General features: G+C 39.8%; 1 protein-coding gene across 2 annotated transcripts in view; it reads right to left on the bottom strand.

The window, feature by feature from the left end:
- RAD23B (RAD23 homolog B, nucleotide excision repair protein) overlaps positions 1–9457 on the bottom strand; it is a 90867-nt gene extending 81410 nt beyond the window's left edge. Inside the window, exon 1 of one of the 2 annotated variants that reach the window (XM_036738217.1) lies at positions 9019–9457. In XM_036738217.1, coding sequence (XP_036594112.1) covers positions 9019–9111 — 93 coding nt within the window. In that variant the 5' untranslated portion in view covers positions 9112–9457. The remainder of the gene's footprint in view (positions 1–9018) is intronic. The other variant, XM_036738215.1, reaches the window with a different exon arrangement.
- Between the last annotated feature and the right edge of the window lie 13211 nt (positions 9458–22668).

Below are 22668 nucleotides of genomic sequence, written 5' to 3'. Positions count from 1 at the left end.
TAAACCTGATCTTCATCGTAACTGTGACTTCCAATCCCCTCCACCCCTTAGTTCTTTTTTACCCCAGGCCATCACCCTTGAATGGCTACATACATCATACTCTCTTCTCTTCCTTATTTCAATTCCTCGGTGAAACAGTTCAATTATATATACACTATCCTCTACACTTGAGTCCCTTGCCCCATTTCCCCCCATCACTAATATGGTTTGCCAAGTCCCAGCCTTGGATTATCCATACCATCTACTGTCTTTGCTCCTAATTCACATGATATCGAATGAACCTGGAGAAAAATCACAAAACCATGCTGACTGGGTCCAATACAAATTTTTCTTACGTAATTTGAAATGGGCACCCCATACAGCAAGGCAATTATTGTATACCTCTTCAATCTATGCACTATCCCATTCACCATAGCGGCTACTTCCAATTTTTTTTATCCTTCCTCAAACCTTCTCACTGAGAACTCTACCTCATATTTCACCAGAAAAGCTGAGGACGTGCTGAACTCTCATCTCAAATCACTCAAATATTTTTCTACACTATCTGTGCTTTCAAGTCCTCACATGAAGAAGTCGCCAAGGCAAACCACTCTATATTAACCTTTGATCCCATCCCATCTTGCCTTCTCCCGAAGATTGCTCTATCATCCCCATTCTCTCAATCTTCAATTTTTCCCTGTCTGCTGGCTACCTCCCTGCTGCCTGCAATCATGGCCATATCTCCTCCATTCTCCACTTCCCCCCCAAAGCAACAACAAAAAAACCTCACTTGACTTTACCGCTCCCAATAACTATTGTTTTATCTCTTCTGCTTTTTGTAGCTAAACTAGTAGAAAAATTCACTTAAAATTGAAGCCTTTACTTCTCATTTTCTTCAAAAACCTCTGAAGTTTGACTTCTAACCCCATCATTCAAATGAAAATGCTTTCCCCAAAGGTACCAATGATCTCTTACCTGCCAAATTTATGAAGGGGGTCTGTGGACCTCAGATTAAGAAATCCTGTAATACAATATTCTCTCACTCTGAAAGAGTATTCTCATCCTTAATAACTTCTACTTAATCAGATATCTAGCACCAGGGCAAAGAAAGCTAATTTTGAAATTCCCCTAACAATAACCACTTATATTTATATTATGTTTAAACATTTAAAGTTATTTTTTCCTTAAAATATCTTTATAAGGAAGACAGTACAATTATTACCCTACTCATTTTAAAGATAAGGAAACTGAGGTCTAGAGCCAGAATACAAATCTTTTACCTCTTTCTGCTAATCAACACAATCACCCAGACCCACTTACCAGAATCAGATCTTAATCATCAACCTCAATCCTTGGATTTCTCCCCATTTCCCTAGACCAGGGGTGGGGAACCTTCAGCCTCAGGGCCAAATGTGGCCTTCTAGGTCCCTGGATGTGGCCTTTTGACTGAGTCCAAGTTTTACAGAACAAATCCTTTTAGGGGGACTTGTCCGGTGAAGTTTAGATTCAATCAAAGGGCAGCACTTGAGGACCTAGAGAGCCATATGTGGTCTTGAGGCCCCAGGTTCCCCACCCCCTGCCCTAGTCCATCATCCTAATTCTGGTTTTAATTCCATCAATCAACAAACACTGTCCAATCCCCTCATTTTACAGATTAAGAAACTAGGACCCAAAAAGGCTCAAGGCCACACAGATGCCCTCAAGGAGCCAACATGGGGGGGGGGGGAAGGAAGAGGGAGACAAGACATTACATCAAGCCAACAAACATTTATTAAATGCTTACAGGCACTGTGCTAAATGCTGAGAATACAAATATAAGCAAAAAGGAGAGCATTTACATTCTTCTAAGTGAGAGAAGACAACACACAAAAGGAAGCAGAAGAGGGCAGAGTGGGGAAACAGACCTGAGGGCATATAGATACAAAAATATATATGAAATAAATACAATGTAACTTGGGGGTGGGGGTGACTGAGGATAGGCACTAGCTCCTGGGGTAATCACAAAAGGCCTCACTCTTTGAAAAGAAATGAAAGACACCATAGAGCAGAGAACGGGCTAGCATAATGAGAAATGTTATGTTGTGCCAAGAAAGCCAGTTTGGCTGGCATGAAAAATGTGTAGAAAAGTAATGTGTAAAAAGCCCAAAAGTTAGGATGTGAGTTTTAGATGAAAGGCTGAGGAATTTGTATTTGATTCTAGAGGTAGTACTACTAGAGCTTACTACACAGACCAGGACAATTACTTTGGTAGCTGTGTGGAAGATTGAGGGACAGAAGAGCTAGGTAGCAAAGTGGATAGAGTTCTGGACCTGGGGTCAGGAGTACCTGAGTTCAATAACCTCAGACACCTACTACGTGTATCTTACTTAGCTTAGCTTGCTTACTTACTTAGCTGTGTGAGGCTGGCCAAGTCACTTAACACTGTTTGCCTCAGTTTCCTCATTTGTAAAACGAGAGAAGAAAATGGCAAAACACTCCAGTATCTTTGCCAAGAAATCCCAAATGGGGTCACGAAGAACTGAAAAGACTGAATGATGAACAAAACAACAAAGACAATTAGGAGGCTATTACAATAGATGAGGCAAACAATGAGGGCTTGAATTAGAACTGTGTCAATATAAATGGAGAAAAGGGGATAGATAAAAGAGAGATGTTGGCAGAATCAAAAAAACTTGACAACTGATGGTTTTTGTGAGTACAAGGGAGAATGGGTAATCCTGAGATTGAGGACCTGGAGGACTAGAAGGATGGTGATACTCTTGACAGAAAATTCTGGAAGAGGGATAGGTGTAGAGAAAAAATTGAGATGCCTATGGGCCATCCTGTCTGCTAGTCATTTATGTAATATGAAACTGGAGTTCAGCAGAAAAATAAGCTTGATATATAAACTGGTTAATAAACTTCAAAGATGGCAATTTTATCCATAGAAGTGATGAGATCACCAAAAGAGATTATCAACAGACAGCCTAGGACAGTGTCTTGGGGGCACTCCCGGAGACCCAGCAAAGACCCAGCTGAATGATCAGACAGGTAGGAGGCAAACCAAGATAAAGTTATGCCACAAAATCTCCAGAGGACAAAGCATACAGGAGGAAAAGGTGGTCAAGTGTTAATGCTACAGAGAAATAAAGAGGAATAAGGGCTAGGCCCACTAGACCAAAATAAGAAATCTCAGATAAACTTGAAGAGATTTCAGTTGAGTGACCTGATCAGAAGCAAGATCAGAAAGTAGAATTAAGTAGTGTAGAAAACTGTTTCCAAGAGACAGGGTATAAAATGAAGGAATATACACCGGGATAACTGGAGGGGATGGTACAAAGTATAAGTGAATGCACTTGGTTCCTACTCAGCCTGTTCTCAAATTAGATTAAAAGTCAGCCATCTGGGCAAAGCAATTCCCACTTTTCAACCTCAATTACTACTGTCTTGACTCTCCAGGGAGTGCTAATTCTCTTGTTTAAGCAATTCCCACTACATGCTTTTTTTTTTGTCTGGTTCCTTCAATTGATGATTTTATGACACCTCAGCGCAGTTCTTCCCCTTTTTTATGTTTATTTGTATGCTAAAAAAAATCATGTACAACTTATTTCCTCTATTAAACTGTAAACTAAGGACCGAAACTTTTGTTATTTCCCTGAGCACCTAGCTCAATTCCTTGTTCACACTGGACAAGGAGTAAATGAAAGAAAAAGCATTTATTAAGCAATTAGTATTTATGTAAAATCCAAGGTACTGGGAATACAAAGTCAGAAAGTCATTGCCCTCAAAGACCTTATATTCTAATATGGGAAAACAATACGGCAACAGAGGCCAGGTGAAGGAGTTTTAATTTGGGAAGTCAAAGGAACGGTCAAGTTCATCCACAAAGGCCAGCCAAGTGACAGGCTCTTTCTAGAAGCAAAAACACTTAAGCTGTTTGTTTTGTTGGCATATAGTTGGGCAAAATAATTTCTAATGCTATCTTTTACTTCTGTATTTTTTTAAGTTTTTATTTTTTCTTTAATTTTGGTAATTTAGTTTTCCACTTTCTTTTTAATCCAAACTTAGCTAACAGTTTCTCTTTTTAACCAGATTTTGTTTAAAAAAAAAAAAAGAGCTCCTATTAATTTTTTTGGTTTCCAATTTTGTTAATTTTTTCTTGAATTTTCAGGATTTCTATTTTGGTATTTAATTTGAGATTTTTCCCCCAAGGGCAGGTAGGTGGTGTAGTAGATAGAGTGACAGGTCTGGAGTGTTCAAATCTGACCTCAGACACTTTCTAGCTATCTGACCCTGGGGAAGCCTCAGTTTCCTCATCTGTGAGCTGGAGAAGGACATGCTAAACCACTCCAGTGTCTCTGCCAAGAAAATCCCAAAGGAGGTCACAAAGAGTCAGACATGACTGAAATGACTGGACAAAAAAAAAAAAGATTTAAAAAATATTTTTAGTGGCTTTCTCAATTCATTAACCAGTTCCTTCTCTTTTCTCTCAATAAAATAAAAATAGTTATATACATTTTTTCAAGGACCCTGAATGTTTGTAATATAAATACAAAATGAATCAAACTTTCTTTTAAACTAAGCAATGGCATGATCAGATTTAGAGCCCTTAAGGGACGAGTGCAACAGCCTCATTTTAAAGTCATCTTTAATCTCATGATTAAGCCTAAAACAGCTAAGTGACTTGCTCAAGGTCACACCAGAATTAAGTTGTGAATCCACAGTTAGAAGTCACACATATAAAATGTTAGGTTTAATACAGGTTAACAACCTTCATTTCTCATCCTGGATTAACAACAAATGGGATCACAAAGGGCTACAGGCAACCCCTGGAAATATTTAGATGAACTAGCCAAAAGAAAAATTTCAATTATCCTAGGTCCCTTTTTAGGAAACAAACTAAATTACTTGTATAAATAACTTTTATGTAGCACAATTTTCAAAGCACTTTCCTCACAAAAATATAAAGTATTTCTCCTCTTTTACAAATGAAGAAACTGAGGTTCAGAGTGGTGAAGCGATTCTTCCCCCCGGGGTCATACAACTAGTAAACTTGTAAGCCAAAATTTAAAAATGAGTCTCTCCTTAACTTCAACCCAAGTGCTTTTTCCTGCAAGCCAGACGTGCTTCTAAGAAAGACTTTAAATAATATGTAGGTATTGAACAATCAGAGGGTACAGGGTGGGAGAGCACTACGTGGCACATTTTGAGCAAAGGTAAAGCACTAAGGATATAGATGAGGGACACAGAAAAGGTTCACTTCCGTTTCTAATTTAAAAGCTAGAGCTAAAGAAATCCAAACGCTAAACTCCAAATTTTTTATAATATTTAATGTCAAAAACAAGAGACAACATATTTAGCTGGCTGAAGTCAACATTAAATATCTGGACCTACTGACACAGTATATCATCCTTGGGGAACCTTCAGCCTTCTAAGTCTTTGAGTGCTGCCTTTTGACTGAGTCCAAGTTTTATAGAACAAATCCTTTTATTAAGGGGATTTGTTCCATGGAGTTTGGATTCAGTCATAGGGCTGAACCTGGGGACTTAGAGGACCACGTGTGGCCTCAAGGCCACAGGTTCCCCACCCTTGATTTAGACTACGAGAAATTGTATATGAAAACATTTAAAGTTGACACAGATAAGGCAGATAGAATCAGAGATGTAAACAAGTGACATCAGTTGAATGGTATTAAGATAAATAGTATAAAGTCAAGGTATTTCCATTTCTTGGAATGTCCTCCTCCCTCTAGCCACCTTCAACATATTGAATGACTATATATCCTTAATAGTAGTTTCAAACTCAAACAGAAACTGGCCATTACAATATCTGCATCCCCACTGGCCATATACTGACTAAAAAAAAACAATTATTATGTTCCATTGGGTTTTTATTTACTTTGTTAAATATTTCCCAATAAATTTTAATATGGTTCAGGATCCACTCCCAGTATTGAAGGCCTGAGGCTTGCATACTGCAAGGGGTATAACATAATTGTAATGGGAATGTAGAGAATTTGGGGGTAAATATATCATACTATTAAAATTAACCAATCTGTTTGTTATACAGATATGCATGGTAAATTCTAGAACTGATTTCCTTTCATAAAGAAAAGAAACTCAAAAATACAATAAAATACAGATAGTATTCATCTGTGGTTTTCTAAATCAACATGCAGTTACAGGGATCCCTTTCCATCTGAGTTTGACAGCACTGCTATTAAATACTATATTCTTCATGAAACATTATGACCCTCCCATATTTTAAAAAGCACTTCGCACCACTTCACTCACATTATCAAGTTACTTTAACTTTTATCATATCCCCTCTACTAAACTACAAGTTCTATGAGTACAGAGATCACATCTAAATTTTCTCACTGCCAGCTGCTAACCTAGTGCTCTACATACAGAATGGACTTAATAAAATATTCGTTGAATTGATTTTGTTCATATCAACATGAAAAAAATTTTTGTTTTTCTACCTCTTAGTAAGTAAAGAAACAATTCAAGGAGATTTTAAGAGATTCCCAACTCTGTAACAGGGCATCAGTAATTATTCTAAGAGGGAACAAGGGAAGGGAACAAGCATTTATAAAGTGTCTAGCACTATGGTAAGCACTTACTACAAATATGAACTCATTTGAACTTCACAACAATCCTGGGAACTAGGTACTCTCCTACCTCCCTATTTTACAGTTGAGGAAATTGAAGCTGACAGAGGTTAAGTGATTTGCCTAGGTTCGTACGACTACTAAGTGTCTGAGGTCTGATTTAAACTCAGCTCCAGGCCCAGTGCTCTAGTCACTGTATCCTAGCTACTAGAAAACAAAAAATTAACACAAAAATGATGTTATTTTTAAAAATGATTTTGCTATGCAAAAATAATATTAAACATTGTCACAATTCCAGGTTAGGAATTCCTATACCACACACTTTTATATGAGGCAGTTAGTGAAGCAGCGAATACAGTGCCAGGCCTGGAGTCAGGAGTTCAAATCTGGGCTCAGATGCTTACTATCTTGGGTGACCCTGGGCAAATCACTTAATCCTATTTGCCTCATTTTCCTCATCTGAAAAATGAGCCAAGAAAATCCCAAATGACTCTCACAGAAGAGTCAGACACAACTGAACAAGGCTTTTATACAATTATCTAAGGGCTTAGATGGGATTTTAATATATAAAGCAAGACTAAATTTCCTTACTCACAGACCAAGAAGGGTGGCTGTCTAATAAATAGTACACATTAAATTGCCAACTTTCTTCATTAAGGAAAAAATAACTTTTGTCATTAACATTAGGACTACCACAATTCAATGAGTCACTTATTAAGCTTACCGTGTGCCAGATATTAAGGGAAATTCATGTAAAGATAAATAGGAGGTAATCTAGGAGATGAAGGAATTTACAATCAAAAGGTGTAGAGATATGCACAAATAAATACAAATTAGAATGTTAAGTACAAAAGTAAAAATTGCCATGAGATCACACAGGAAGAAATCACTTCCATGTGGATGAATCAAGGGAGGCTTCACATTTGGCACAGGCAACTCCAAAGCATAATTGGTAAACCTATGTTCTCAGGACTTCCAGATACGTGGAATAAACTTGTAGGGACCTTCACCTTAACTCTCTTAGTTATCACAAGTACTGAAACTTATTGCCGTGGGTTTTGATGGCACTAAAGTGGGCAAATGCTAGACAGATTAGTTTATTCCTATTGTCTGCTGCTTAAGTTGTTCGAAAAATTAGTATACCTACAACCTCAAAACTTTAATAAGGGAGGATGAGAAAGAAGTAGCATGACTTAATGTAGAATTAGGACACAGGAAACGAAGGTGCTAGTCCTGAATTTTCCATTGCTCACTCTACCTCTTCCATGCCTCAGTTCCTTCATCTGTAAAATGCAGTAAATGATCTCTTCAAGCTCTATGATTCTACCTATGGAATTCAGGCCTACAAGAAGTGTGGAAAGATCCGCGTGCATGGGGCTCTGCCCAAGACCAAAGGACACTTGCATAATATGTATCTGGCTCAGGAAGGATACAGATTCACAAAGAGTCACATATTATACAAGGAACTGGACTAAGGTTCTCATCCCTCGGAGTGTTATTTAAAACGTCGATGTACACCTGGGGGGAAGCGGCAAACACAGCAGCTGCACGGCCTGGGGCCTGGAAAGCCACCTTCATCACTTCCCTCCCAACTTCTGATTACCGCCCCAACTTGATCCCAGTTAAACAGGTTCCTAAGTCTCCATTACCACCCTCCAGTATCCCAGGTCCTGCAGCAATAACAGCTTTCTTCCCAATCCCACCCATAGGACTCCCACATCCTCCGGGCTCCACCCCCAAGCACTCCACTTCCCTAGGCTCCCCTCCCCCCAGAGCGGACCCAGGGCTCAGCCGACTCTCCACGCCCGCCCTCCCTCCCTCCCCCCCTCCACCAGTCGCGAATTCGGCACAACCATCTGCCCCCAGGTTCCATGCCGCGGTCACCTCCTCCCTCCCCCTCTTCACTTCTCTGGCCCCAATCCTGAGTCATAGGAGTCACTTTGGCACGGAATCCTCCCCAACCCCCACGAAATGGCAATTCTGAGTCTTCTGCTCCCCACCCCCCGGCTCAGGCCGCATTGCCCACCGCCTGCAGATCTCTCGGAGTCGCCAGTTCCGCGCAGCCGCGGTTTTTCCTCCCGTCCGCCCCTCCTAAATCTCTCGTGGGGCTCTCCCCGCGCGTCCAACACCGCCCGAAGGTCTGAGACCGGGTCGCGGAAGCCTAACTTCCCTTCCCTCGAGTCCTGGCCGTCCCTTTAAGGGACGACCACCCAGCTTCCCGCGGTTACAGCAGCTAAGGCCCTCTCCCATCCCCAGGGACAGGGATTGGGGGAGGGGGCCGACGGCCGGGGGTCCGCGCCCGCCTGGCGAGTCTCTCCGGCTTCACAACTCTCGCTTCCCGCAGCGGGAGGCGGCACGCGCCCCCTACCTCGAGCCCCGGCCCCCGCCCGAGCCCGCGCGCTCCCTGCCCCTCCCCCCGCTCGCGCGGGCGGCCCTCCCCTCCGTACCGTCTCCTCAGGGTTGATGTCGATCTTGAAGGTCTGTTGCTGGAGGGTTTTCAGAGTGATCTGCATGGTGTCGCCGCCACCTCCGGACGCCATGGTTGCTGTGGGCTCGGTCGGCCTCTCGGGCCCGCTGGGAGGGAGGTCGAGGTGGCTGGTGGGGTTGATCACATTCACCCTGCGGGGCGGCCTCTCCCCCGGGCCTGGGCCGCCGCCGCTCCCGCTGTCGCTTTCCCCCGGCGTGACCGGCAGCGATCGCCTTCTCCCCAAGGCACGGGGCCAGCGGGGAGTCCGTCCTCAGAAGCTGCGGGCAGGTCTGGGAGGCAGCGAGTGAATCCGCTAGTTCATCAGGGCCTGGTCGCCACCATCATGACTCGCTTCGACATCCCCCCTCCCCCTCCCGAAGAAGTTGGGGGAGGGGTCAAGAGGGGGGGGGGGTGTCGGGAAGCGCGCAGGCGCAGGGGAGGAGGGCGGATTGTGCGCACGCGCAGCACGTAGCCCCTGTTCCCGCAGGTTCCGAGATTAGGGAGTGGGGGGCGGGGTGGAGCAGCAGCTCCTGGAATTCCGGCTGCCGGGCTGGCACCTCGTGCTTGGGATCCCCCGCGTCCGGAGCGTGTTGTGCTTTTCGCTGCTCCGCCGCCTTTCTCTACGAAATGGTGGAACCAGGTGTGAGGGCGAGCCTGGAGCGAGTGGTGCCCGAAGTCAGGATATTAAAGGAGTTTCAAATTCTTCCTTTTCACTTGCCTCGCCAGTTTCGCCTCCCCCGCTCCCTCTCCCAGACTGTGTTGCACAATTTACCTCCACAGTGTGAGTGGTAGACTAGGCAGTCGTGAGACTGAGTGCAGGAGGGAGGAAATACGGCCACGGTTTGTGTTCGGAGCTAAAATTAAGGTTAGACAGAAATACCCTCGGTTCTTTACGCATTCCTCCATTTTGCTGAAACTCACAAGCCTTTCGAAATTGATCAACTGGCATTAATTAAGCGTCCGCTATGTGTCAGGTGCTGGTTAAGCGCTAGGGATACAAAAGCTCACGGTCTCGGGGGAGAGAATATGCAAACAACTATTTACAAAAACGGGAAACAACTATGTACAAACAAGGTACATACAGGCTAAATTAATAACTTATACCTACATAGGATTTTAAACATTTACCAAATGTTCTCGTTGAACCTCACAATGACGGTATTAAACAGGTGGTATGAGTACAACTTCTAGCATTTTACAAATGAGGAAAGTGAAGTCGGCTGACGGGGTTAAGTGGCTTAACCAAGATCTCATAGCTATTAATGGCAAAGCCAGGTCGGGCAGCCAGTTTTGTTTCTATTTTGTTGATAACTGACTTAGCAGGAATTCCCCCTTACCCTTTCAACCTCTGTTCATTCATCTTCAAAATCAGGGGTTAATTTAGATAATCAGTAAATGAAGCATTTATTGAGAACCTACTATGTGACAGCCACTGTCCTAGGTGCTAGAGATACAAATGCAAAGAACTAAACAGTCTTTTTTCAAGGAAGTATTAAGCGTATGCTATGTGCCAGGCATTATACTAGGCCCTTGGGGAAATAAGTTTAAAAAAGGAACAAAATAATCCCTACTGTCAAGGACCTTACATTCTAATGGGGAAGACAAATACATGTAAGAATATATATGGCATAAATATAAAATACGTGTAAGGTAGCTAAATATTATACAGCATGACCTAATTAAGCATATACAAAATAAATGTACAGAATATAACTTATTTAGAGAGGAAGGGCACCAGCAAAGGAAAGGCTTGGTTTTGAAGGTGGTTCTTGATTTTAATCTTGAAGGAAGATAAAAAAATTCCTTGAGGGAGAGGTGAGGAGGGAGTATATTTTAGGAATGGGGTACAGTCAGTACAGAGGTGTGGAGAGGAGAAATGGAGTACCTTGTGTAAGGAACAGAGAAGGCCAGTTTGGCTGAACTATAGAGAGGGAGTAATATATAATGAAGCTAGAAAGATAGATTGGGGCCAGGACTTCAAAAGCCAAAGAAAAGAGTTCATATTTGACCCTACAGGCTATAGGGAACCACTGAAGTTTGAGTAAGATCAGATCCGTGTTTAAGGAAAATCACTTTGGTAGTTCTGTGGAAGGCAGATTTGGAGTACTAGAGACTTGAGTGATGGAGACCAATTAGGATGTTATTGCAATAGTGTAGGCAAGAGGTGATGAGGGCCTGATCTCGGTTGGTAGCTATCTGAGTAGAAAAAAGGAATTGTATAAGATGTTATGGAATTTGAGATTTAGCAACTAAATGAATGTGGGGTGAAGGAGAGTGAGCAAATCATGTATAACACTGAAGTTAGGAACCTAGAAGACTGGAAAAATGAGTACCTTTAATAGAAATATGAGAGTTTTGGAATAGGGATAAAAAATGTTTTAGAGAGAAGATACTGAGTTGTATTTTAGACTTGTTGAGTTTGAGATGTTGCTTGGCCATCCGGTTTGTAATGTCCAATCGGCAATGGGTGATTTGGGATGGAAGCTCAGGGGAGAAATTGGGACTGGACCTATAGATCTGTGAGTCATTAGTATAAAGATAATTAAACCCATGGGAATTGATACTGGTCATCGAGAGAGAGAGTAGAGAAAGAGAAGAGAAATGAGCCCAAGACAGAACCGGTACAGGGATGTAATATGAATGATGAGCTGGCAAAGGAGACTGAAGGAGTGGTCAGATAGGTAGGAGAAAAACTAAAGGAAAAGAATTCCTTGAAACCCAGAGAGGAGAGAGTATTCAGGAGAAAAGAGTAGTCAACAATTTCAAATGCAGCAAATATATGTCTATATCATATGCATATGTTAAAAAGGATAAAGACTGAGAAGAGATCATTGGACTTGATAATTAAGAGATTGTTGACACTTTATGAGAGAACAGTTTGAACTGAATGATGACAAGTCAGACTATAAAGGCTTAAGAAGCAATATGAGACGAAAGGAAAGAAGTGAGTGCTGACTTTTTGCCTGCTGCACAGGGAAGGAGAGATTTAGGACGACAACCTGAGAGAATCTTAGAGTGTAGTAAAGGTTTTTTTAAAGGATGGTGAAGATGGGTATATTTGAAGACAGTAGTCGAGGACCCAATGGACAGGGAGAGGAAGGAGAGGTTGCTTGAGGGAGCAGTCTTGCTTCTGAAGACAGTAGAAGTGTTAGCCTTGAGAGGAAGACTATCTCATTATCAGACTGTTGGAAAAGAGGCAAAAGTAAAGGCTTGTGAGATGAAGAGAGAAGGGAGTTGATGAGACTTGGTCTTAATTTTCTCAGTAAAGAGAGATAAGGTTCTCAACCAAGAAGGTAGAGGTAGTATGAAGTATAAAGTATGGGAAGCTAGAAGAAAGAAGAAATTTTGGAATAGCTTCTGTGGGTTATAAGATCAGGGATTAAAAGGGGGAATAAAAGGTTCACCAAGGTCCTTTCTAGCTGGGGGGTGGGGGGAGGGCAGTCAGGGAGATTGGAGAAGGCAATGTACTCTTATGGGGTATATTGTTAAGAACTACAAGGATAAATGGCAGTTTTGAGGAATGTTCGTGGAATGCTTGGCTTTAATCTTTTCTTGTGGTTTGATCAGGCCAAGAGGCAGAAATCGAAGTTCTCTGCTGTTTAAAAATACCTGGTAACAAGCCAGGTGTTTCTATGGACAGAAGTCCACAGAACAGTCAGTTTGCAAGAGACAAACTCATGTAAAATGAGTGGGTCAGACTAGATGATCTTTGAAGTCTCTTACAACTGTAAATCTTATGAACCCAATAAAAATTGGGAGCTATTCTTTTTTCTTATTGCTAAATTTATAAACACACACACACACAGAACATAGATGAATGAATATACAAAGGTTACATACGCATAAACTGGCTGATACTGGGATATTGTAAGGGCAAGCAAAGTGGGACTTTTTATTGTTTTTTCTTTTGGAGTGCTTCTCAGCACTAAGGCATTCAAGTACCTTTGATTGAGTCTTGCCTTTGTTTGTAGGAAGGCCCTCACCCTTTTGCCAATTAAGTCACAAGAGGTATGAAGCCCTCAGGCCCTGAAAAAGGGTATATATATTCTGAGGGTAGCCCTTAAGCTAGAAGTTTCAGAACTGTGGGTGGAGAGGTTTTGCTTTGGGGACTCACTCATTGGAAGAGTGTTGGTGTGGAGACTCTGGGTAGCTGTTAAGGAGCCCAACGTGCCCCCCCCACCTTGAAAAACTCAGATGTTGGTGCTTCTCTCTCTGGTGACTGTGTATGTAATGTCTTGGACAGACAGCTAGAAGCCTGTCTGTTAATTTGTGTTATTTTGCTCTGTTTGTGATTTCTGCCTGTAATTTCTGCTTGTATTTGCTCTGAAGTTCAGGTGCTGACTTTTCCCCCTGAACAAAGTTAATGTTATATGTATGTTTAATTAAAGTGATATTGTAAACCCTTAAAGTTGCTTTCCTTAGAAAAGCAGATCAAAGAATCTGCGCTAGCAGCCCTCCTGTGTGCTGGTGTTATTGGCCTTATATAGCCACAGCAGCAGCAAGTAGCATTGTTGTTACAGATGTCTAGCTCAGTGATTAGAAGAGCTGACATACATAAGGTACATTAACATTTGTAAAACCTGGTACATCGTTTCATTGGAGCCTTACAGTAGCCCTATGAAATAAATATTAAAGGTTGTATTATCCCCATGAATAATGAAAGTTTGGAGAAGTTAAGTGATTTTGCCCATGGTCAGTAAGTATCTAAGGTAGGATTCAAAGCCAGATCTTCCTAACTCTCCATTCCCTAAGCTATGTTGTTAAGTTTACTCATAACAGCTTTTCAGGGTTCTGAGATGGCAAGGATTTAACTTTAGCTTTTTTCATGTAAAGTTTGTACTTTTCCCTTGAACCATAATCTTCCCTCTAAAATTTTGAAGTTTATAATTCTATCAGACATGGATGTGATTCTGAATTCTGGTATTTTTAGATTGATGCCAAATCTCTGTAAATAATATTTTTCTACTAAAATGCACATTAGATCCTTTTATTCAAATACATAACTTGATTCATTTGAAAAAATATTGATTGCCTCCTGTGCTCTATGTTAGCAGTGCCTCTTGGTTAAGATGGATTTGGCAGTATGACCCAATAAAAAGAGGATTGAATTTGTAGTCAGACCTGGATTTGATCCCAGGTCTGCTGCTTATTTTGTACGACTTTGGGCACGTCACTTAACCTCTCTGGGCCTCACTTTCCTTACCTGTAAAATTCAAGAGTCAATTCTAAATTTGATGGTAAAAAGTGCCCTTGCCAGGAGTTAACCATCCTCCTTTTTCTTCAGCAGGGTACCATCAGGGGCAGGCAGCATGTGACAGCTGAGTCAACCTTTTCTACCACCTGACTACTACCTCTCCTCATACCCTAGTAGAGACAGCTCAGGATCTGGAACTCAAAAGTCCCAGGAATAACAGCATTTCCTACACTTGTAGCCTTGTTCCTGCCACAAAACTTTCCATGAGAAGGGGCTCCAGTATTCTTGCAATCACCAGCAACACCACTACTAAAAAGCAAGTAAGCCCAGGGGACCCAAGAATAGCAACTCTCCTTCACTCTTCCCCACACTACCCCACCAAGAGCCTGTCTCCTAAAGTCATTGTCCAGAGAAACAAACTTTATGGAGAGTTAACCCGGCAGCTCCTTTTGTAGATGCTGCTGCCCCAACCTCCTCACCTAGGAGGAAAAAAGTTCTCACCACCAGTCCTTAGCTTTGTCATGTGTTTCAACATCAGAAATCAGGATGATTTTATCAATGAAAATGACATTTAAAAATTGCATTGCCTTCTGCTTTTTTTCTATACTCTGAGGACCACTGGGCCTTTCCATCTGACTTGCAGCTGAGCCCTTCTCTATATATTGTTTATCCTATTATAATATTAACTCCTTGAGTTCAGGGACCATATTGCTTTTCTATTCATGTCTCCACCATTTAGCAGAATGCTTTGGAAAAAGCAGGCATTTAATAAATGATTTGTAATTCATTTGTTCACTAAAAATTCAGCCTTAAAACAATGTGAACCCATACAACCTAGTCCTCATTCTCTCCTCATCTAGGCTCTACCACATTTTTACACATGTTCAGAATAACTTTTCTTTATGATTTGATTCACATACTGTTTTTTAAAATGAGTATTCGGAAGATGGGCTTTTTTAATTACTCTAGTTTGCAGAGGATTTTCTTTACAGTGACCTCATAATAATACAAATCCCCAAAGCAACTTAAAAGCCAAATGTCTTGTTAAAAGGAAACAAAACTGAAAAGAGGTCTCAAATTTCTCCTACCATTTTGCCTGAACCTCTCCTTTGTACTTTTCGTGTTCTTCCTTTGTGTCATGATGATTTGTGCATGTAGCATTTCCACTACAATACTCTCAAGCTCCTTGAGAGCAGAGTGTATAGACCAAGCACTCAGCATAGCTTGTTGCTCATAGTTAATACATACTTTTATTCAACAAACATTTATTAAGCATGTGTAATGTGCAAGGAGCTTTGTTGGGCTCTAGAGATTCAAAAGCAAAAACAACAATCTCTGCCTTCAGGGAGTTTACATTCTATTAGAAGAAAAAAACATGGAGACAAACAAGTAAATGCAAAGGTCTTCCTGACTTCTATCCTGGGTCGTCCCTACCTGCATCTAATAGCTGTATGACTTTGGACAAGTCAAACTCAGTCTCCATTTCCTAATTTGTAAAATGATGATAATAAAGATGATAACTATGATAACTTCCTTAGAAAGTTGTGAGGATCAAGTGAGATATGATACGTGTAAATTGTTTCACAAGTCTTAAGGGTTTATGTAAATAAATGGCATTTACTTTAAATGGTAAAGTCTGTTTTTTAAATAGTAACCTATGGGGGGGAGGCGGGCAAAATTGAGGCATTCTTTACTAGTAGAATATGCTGATTCTCTTTCATTGGAATTGTCATAAATAATAGTAGACATGCCATCAGCAGTTGTGGTTCTTTGTTTAATATCACAGCTTATCTATGATATTGGCTGACCAAAGTTTTACATCATTCAGTTTAGATTGTGTGTATGTGTGTGTGTATTTACATTATATGTTGGCATGTTGGCATGTTGTGTTTGTCCTTTGTTCTCGAAGAGAACCAACCATGACATCAAGGAAATGATGACATGACTTGCAGTTGACTTTGATTTGAGTGAGGGAGGGCTATGCAAGGTCACCAGCCTCACTTTCTCCTCCAGAGCCAGCTGGGTCCAGTGGCTACCCGTCAGAATAATGAAACAGCTCTTGAGAGGAGTGCTTTGAGCCTGTTTGTTGCAAGTGAACCATTGAAGGACATCATTCAGGATAATGATTGTAGCTCATATTATGTACTAATAAATAGCTTTTGGTAGTCCTTAGTTAATGAATGGATATTGTACATAGTACTTGAGGTAAATAGTACATGAATTATTTCCATTTTATAAGTGAAAAAACTAAGGCCTAGGTGGTGGTGAGGTGATTTGCCCAAAGTCACACAAAAGCCCTAGTGTGTCTTGATTGCTTGAGGCTAAATCCAATTTTCGTCCCCCAGTACCACCCTTTCTCTACACTGGATAAGGATATATCAAGAAGATTCTAAAATACAGACATCCTAGAGTTGTCAGTGATGGAGCATTAACAATACATGAAACGTGAGGATGTTTGGTTGGTTGATTTTTTTTTTGTGGGAGGGTGGGAAAGTAGGGGCCTATGTTTTCATCGTTGTAGGGGATATATTTTAATCTTTCCTGTTAATTGTTTTCCTCTAAGCTGGTAAAAGCAACTGAAGGAAAACACTGGACGTTTTCAAAGAGATACTGGAATTTATATGGGACTTCTTTTTGTCAACCGTAGTTAACACTGAATGCAGTGTGTGTCTGGGGTACTGTATTTAGCTGCATTAGAAAAGAGGTAATCACTATGAAAATTTCTGATTACTAGAAAAGAGGTTTCATCAAAGCAATAAAATGTCATGTTCAGTTTTAATTTTCTTCTCAAATATATCAACTATAACTTCATCTTTATATACCTTCTGCTGGTGATTTCTGTACTTTTTTTCAAATAAGCCCAGACCACTGTACCAGTACTAAAGTTGCCACTAAACTGAAGTTTTGGTACCACCAGGCTAAAGACAAGGAGATTCTGAGAAAAGAAGTGGGGGTAGTAGTCAGTGAGGAAAACAACCCATTCATTACTGAGGGATCAAGTAGGGAAGGTGAAGCACAGAGCTACTTCTGAAATTTTAATGAGGTTTAGGCCAAACACCCCACTGCAGCATTACTTCTCATCAGTGATATGTTGCCAGTTCTTCATAATATGACAGGCATTCATTCCCACATCTGCAAGTGTGGAGCAATGGTTTAGTAGTAGAATTGAGGGAGAAAATTGCTAGGTGTAAATTTTAAACTACAGTTTTTTTTTGAAATTCAGCAACTTGGTTTAAACAACTTCTCTTATGCAGTTGAATATTCTCATCTTCATTTGCTCATTTCAGGCTGTTTTGTTTGTATTCAAACATTATATCTTAGTTTAGTTGTGTTTTATGCCTTTCTGATGTTCATCGAGCAATAAAAATTCTAACAGACGTTTGTTACCCAGGAAAGAATATCTCCTTTTCAGTTAGTTTGGAGGATCTGTGTGTGATTCATTGATTCCTATACAGCACTTCATGTGGCTATCTAACACAAGTATTGGTAAATTATTCTGAAACTTTAACATTGTTTTCAGGTAAAACAAACTGAAAAAGCAATGAATAGGTTTAATATGAAAATAATGCTAAAATACAACTCCTCAATGCAATGTAGTAGAATGTAAACTCCTCAGGAAGGACAGTTACATTCATATTGTGGTTTTACTCAGTGCCTAAAATTGTGTTTAGCACATAGTAAGTACTCAATAATCTTCTCTTTGAATTGAATCCATTTGACAATACTGCATCCCTCAGGAGCCAGGAGTTGACTTTTGACTAGTTAATCGCCATTCAACTTAATTTCTAACTAGTTTAGCTTTAAAATGCACATCTTTGATCCTTACATCTTTATCTTTAGTTAACTTTTTCTTTAACTTTCCTCATTATTGCTGTTTGCCATTTGCAGGTAAATGGTAAATAGACCAGTGACACTACTGATTCATCACATACTTAACGTGCCTTACACATAGTAAATACTTAATATGCTTCTGAGATAGCATCATGCAGCTCATTATGCCAAATATGATCACACATTACACCAAGTATGTTAGACATAGTAGTTAGTGGGGCATATATTAAATATTAATGAGACTTAAAGCAAAAAAAAAACTTTGGAGTTTATATAACATCTGTTACTCTAGCACAACCTGTGTTATGGGGTTAATTACTTACAATTACTGTGAGATTGTCTTTCTAGCTTCCAAACCTCAGGTGCCCATGGGGTTTTCCAGTCTGTGGAGTCCTGAGATGCTTCTCTCCAAGTTTCATGTAACTGAATAACTCATAGATTTAGTCTACACTGCCAGTTAGCAAAGAATTACCTGGAAAGGATTCTTGGGTCAGTATAGCTGTCTGCAGCACCTGTGACTGCTACATAGCTGCACTGGAAAGCCAGGGGCTCTGTCAGGGAAAGAAAACTGCTGACTGTTGTATATGAGAACCCCACATTCTTGGCAGAAGGTTGCGTCATATTTGGTGCCATTCAAAGAACTAGTGATATTCAGTTGCTGGTCATTTTATGCACATCAGTGTTTAAAAGCTTCTTCAAAACATCTCTTGTCCTGCTATACTGTTTGTTTATGCAGCTAATTTAAAACTCAGTGGTTCATTTAGAAATGTCCAAGTTAAATTATCTAATGGGACTTTCCCTAACAGCATAAATTTCAAGCATTCTGTTTTACAGTTCCTGTTTATCTTTGTTAACTTTACCCTATTTAGGCTGGTTGAGTTGTAAGAAGTGCCAGAATTGGAATACTGTCAAATTTAATAATTTGAGAGCAATGCATTATTACAATGCAGCTTTTCACTTCTGAGAGAAATGGTTTAGCTTTCCAATTTAGGGATTTGAATGGAAGAAATAACTACTTATTGCAAAGCACAAGTAACTATTACATAAGTATAAAATAACAGCAGAAGCAGCTAGATAGTTCAGTGGATAGAGAAATGGGCCTGGAGTCAGGAACACCTGAGTTCAAATCCAGCCTCAGACACTTACTAGCTGAGTGATCTTGGGCAAGTCAAACCTGTTTTCCTAGGAGGCAGGTGGCTCTGTAGATAGAGTGGGGCCTGGAGTCCCAAAGACCTGAATTCAAATCCAGCTTCAGACACTAGCTATGTGACCCTGGGCAAGTCATTTACTTAATTCACTGGACAAGGAAATGGCAAATCACTCCAGTATTTTTGCTAAGAAAACTCCAGGGACAGTGTGGTCCACAGGGTCACCAGGAGTCAGATACTACTGAATGACTGAATAACAGAATAACAGCAAGAATGCTCCCCAAACCTCTTAATCACAACTTTCAATGCAGTTTTGACTTTGTATGTCTGCTTAATAAGGGAACACGTCAAATAAGTTATGAAGTTTTATGGTTTTTCTATTAAATATTTAAATCTTAAAGCCAGGGCAATATACAGAAGATGATTCTTTTGGGGAAGGAAAAAATTTAAGATTTTCTAGGGGGAAACCCCCCAATATTCCATTATACATGTCTGTCCCAATTTGTTGCCTAGACCTAAATAGCATGGAAAGGTCAAGTCAAACAATATAGTACTTTTAAGATTCTGTGCTCAGTATGCAAATCCTGACAAGTCTTATGAGCAGTGCTTTGCAAAAGCATTGATTGAAGACACCTACTAAAATATAAAATAATAAATAGCAAATTTTAAGTGTCAGATTTGTTGAAAACATATTTACTAATTGAAAAGAACTTTGATAATTAAACCAAATCAAACAGCTATAAAATTTAAATATGCCTTATATCTAATAACCAGAAAACTGACTGATAACCATGATTAGGATTCTTTTTATGTTTGCAACATAAGGATGATAATTTCTCAGCTTAAATGTTGCTAGAACGCTTGATGGATCCTGGGTCCCTGCTTTAAATATCAATGTAAAATGTATACATAATTAGGAAATTCAAACACTTTAATTTGTTTCAACAAAGGTAGAACATCTCAATTAAGGGATTATATTTTACATTATGCATGTAAACAAGATGCCAATAAATGAATTCACTAATTGGTCTTTCTTGCTTCATTAGGCATGTCCAACTTTAGACAAACTGATAGACCTTCAGATTTACAGCACTTTGGAAGATGATTATTTGCTTTTATGAAAAAATTTATTAGATATCACTAAATATGAATTCATTTTTTACTCTACAAACCAGCTTTTCATCCCATTTACCATTTCTGTTAGGTAGTCATCAGACAACTCCATCATGTATCTTGAATCTTTTCCTTTTTACTGGCTCCTTTTTTCCTACATTTAGGTCTCCTCAGTCTTTTTTTTTTTTTTAACCTACCCCTACCTTTCTCTTTCCCTCTACTTTTTTAGTCTCATCATTTTCCTTTTTCCACTGACATTCTTTAGAAAGTGGCTACATTTAAAACTCCCATTTTTTCACAACTACTTATCTTAAATTTTTTTTGTCTTTAACATTCTATTAGACCTATTTTCACAAAAATAATCAGTGAAATGGTAATTGTCAAATTTAATGGTCTTTTCTTAGCCATTATCTTTCTTGACCTTTTAACATCATTTGGCACCGTTGACTACATTCTTGATATATTCTCTGCTTCTTCCCCTCTACGGCTCTTCTGCCTCTTCACCATTTCCTTCCCTATCTCTAATGGAGTATAGGCTCTGGGAACCTCCTTGAACTGTCCTTGAATCTTCCCACTGAGGCCATAAGCCTTCCATTATCACTAGGCCCAAATCCCCATTACCCTTAAACTAGCCAAGCCTTCCATTGTCTTGTTATCTCCAAGTAGTCTTCAGCTGCTTTCTATCCTAAGTCCTATCAAAATATCTATGACCAAATCTGTTACCCTTAAACTGGCCTCCTCTCCATAGTTGTTAACCTCTGGATTGCCTCCAGCAACTTCCTACCCTTTATCCCATCAAAATCCCATTTTCTTGGTTCCTGGTGTGTGACCTCTAGTTATCTCAGCTACTGGCCACTACTGTCAAGACCCTTCCTAAATCCCTACTCCCATCACCCCAGAACCACCCCTAGATCCCTCCCACAGTCTTTCTGTATATAAGATCCATCTTGCCTCCATGAAGGTGCCTAGATTCAGTCTAGCTCCCACTCAGTCTGTGTCAGATTGCTCTGGCCTGCCTGTCAATACAAGCATCACAAATGCTCGTATTGCTTAAGAGAATACTCAATATGGCAAATCTTTAATACGCTTTGTTTTTTTTCTCTTTGGCTGAAAGAAGGCCTGTGTCAAATTCATTCAGGCAGAATCTGACATGTCAGTATTTTGGGGTCCTGAGAACCCCTAAACTTCAACAGCTCCATTTCTTCTTCCCAAATATTTAAGGAAAACATTTCCTAAGTTTCCACTTGTGTCCCTCTTTATGCTCTGCCTTGACAATCTCATCCTGGAATAGTGAAAAGAATATTAAATCCATAGTCTGTTGGCTCTGCTACATATACAGCGTGTCTGTGGCTATGAGCAAATCACTTAATCTTTCTGAGCCTGTTTGTTCACCCATAAAATGAGGATAATACTTGTACTGCTTACCTCATAGGATTGTTGTGGGAAAACAATTTTATATTATAATGTTATATTATTATTATGATATAATAATAAATACAATATATAATATAAATAATATATTATAACATATTGTAACAATATAACAACATAACCTAACATAATAATATCTTAATGTTGTTATGTTTATATTATATTAATTGTGTTACGTTATGTTACATTACATTATATTGTATTATATTATATTATATTATATTGTCATGTGTCACCAGTCTTTGGTTCCCTCCAGTTGGAGGGATTTTTAAGAAACTCAGAAATATTTCTAAACCATTCAGCTCTATTGACCAAAAAAAGTAATAGTTACTCCTTCTTGGCAGATTTTTAATTCACAAACCTATGATATGTTATTCGTTATTTTATTTGTCTCTGTCTTCTAGCACAGTCTTATAAACAAAAGATCACTTACCTTTCTTTATATTGCTATTGGATGGGCTGTGATTATCTTTATTGGAGCTAGAACAGACCTTGATAAGGTCACAAATCAATTTGCATATCTCTTTTAATTATTCCCTTAATTAAGTAGTTTAAAGTGATTTTCCTAAAGTCTGACCTTGTAACCCTCTTACTTAGTAAACTCCACTGGCTCCCTATTGTTTCCAGGATTAAATACAAAATCATCTGCTTGGTGTTCAAAGTACTTTGTAACCTAGCCTTCTCCTGTCTTTCTAGTCTTCTTACACCTTACCCCCTACCAAGTGTAGTGACAATAGCCTACTGGCTGTTCCTCACACAAGACACTATCTCCAGACTCCAGGCATTTTTGTTGGCTGTCCCTCTAGCTTGGAATGCCCTCCCTCCTTATCAGCTCCTATGGCCTTCTGGGCTTCCATTAAGTCTCAACTAAAATCCTGCCTTCTATAGGTAACCTCTCCTAACCCATCTTAAT

This window comes from Trichosurus vulpecula, chromosome 9 (genome assembly GCF_011100635.1).
Source record: "Trichosurus vulpecula isolate mTriVul1 chromosome 9, mTriVul1.pri, whole genome shotgun sequence".
NCBI classification, from domain to species: domain Eukaryota; kingdom Metazoa; phylum Chordata; class Mammalia; order Diprotodontia; family Phalangeridae; genus Trichosurus; species Trichosurus vulpecula.
This window is presented reverse-complemented; position numbering and strand designations above follow the sequence as displayed.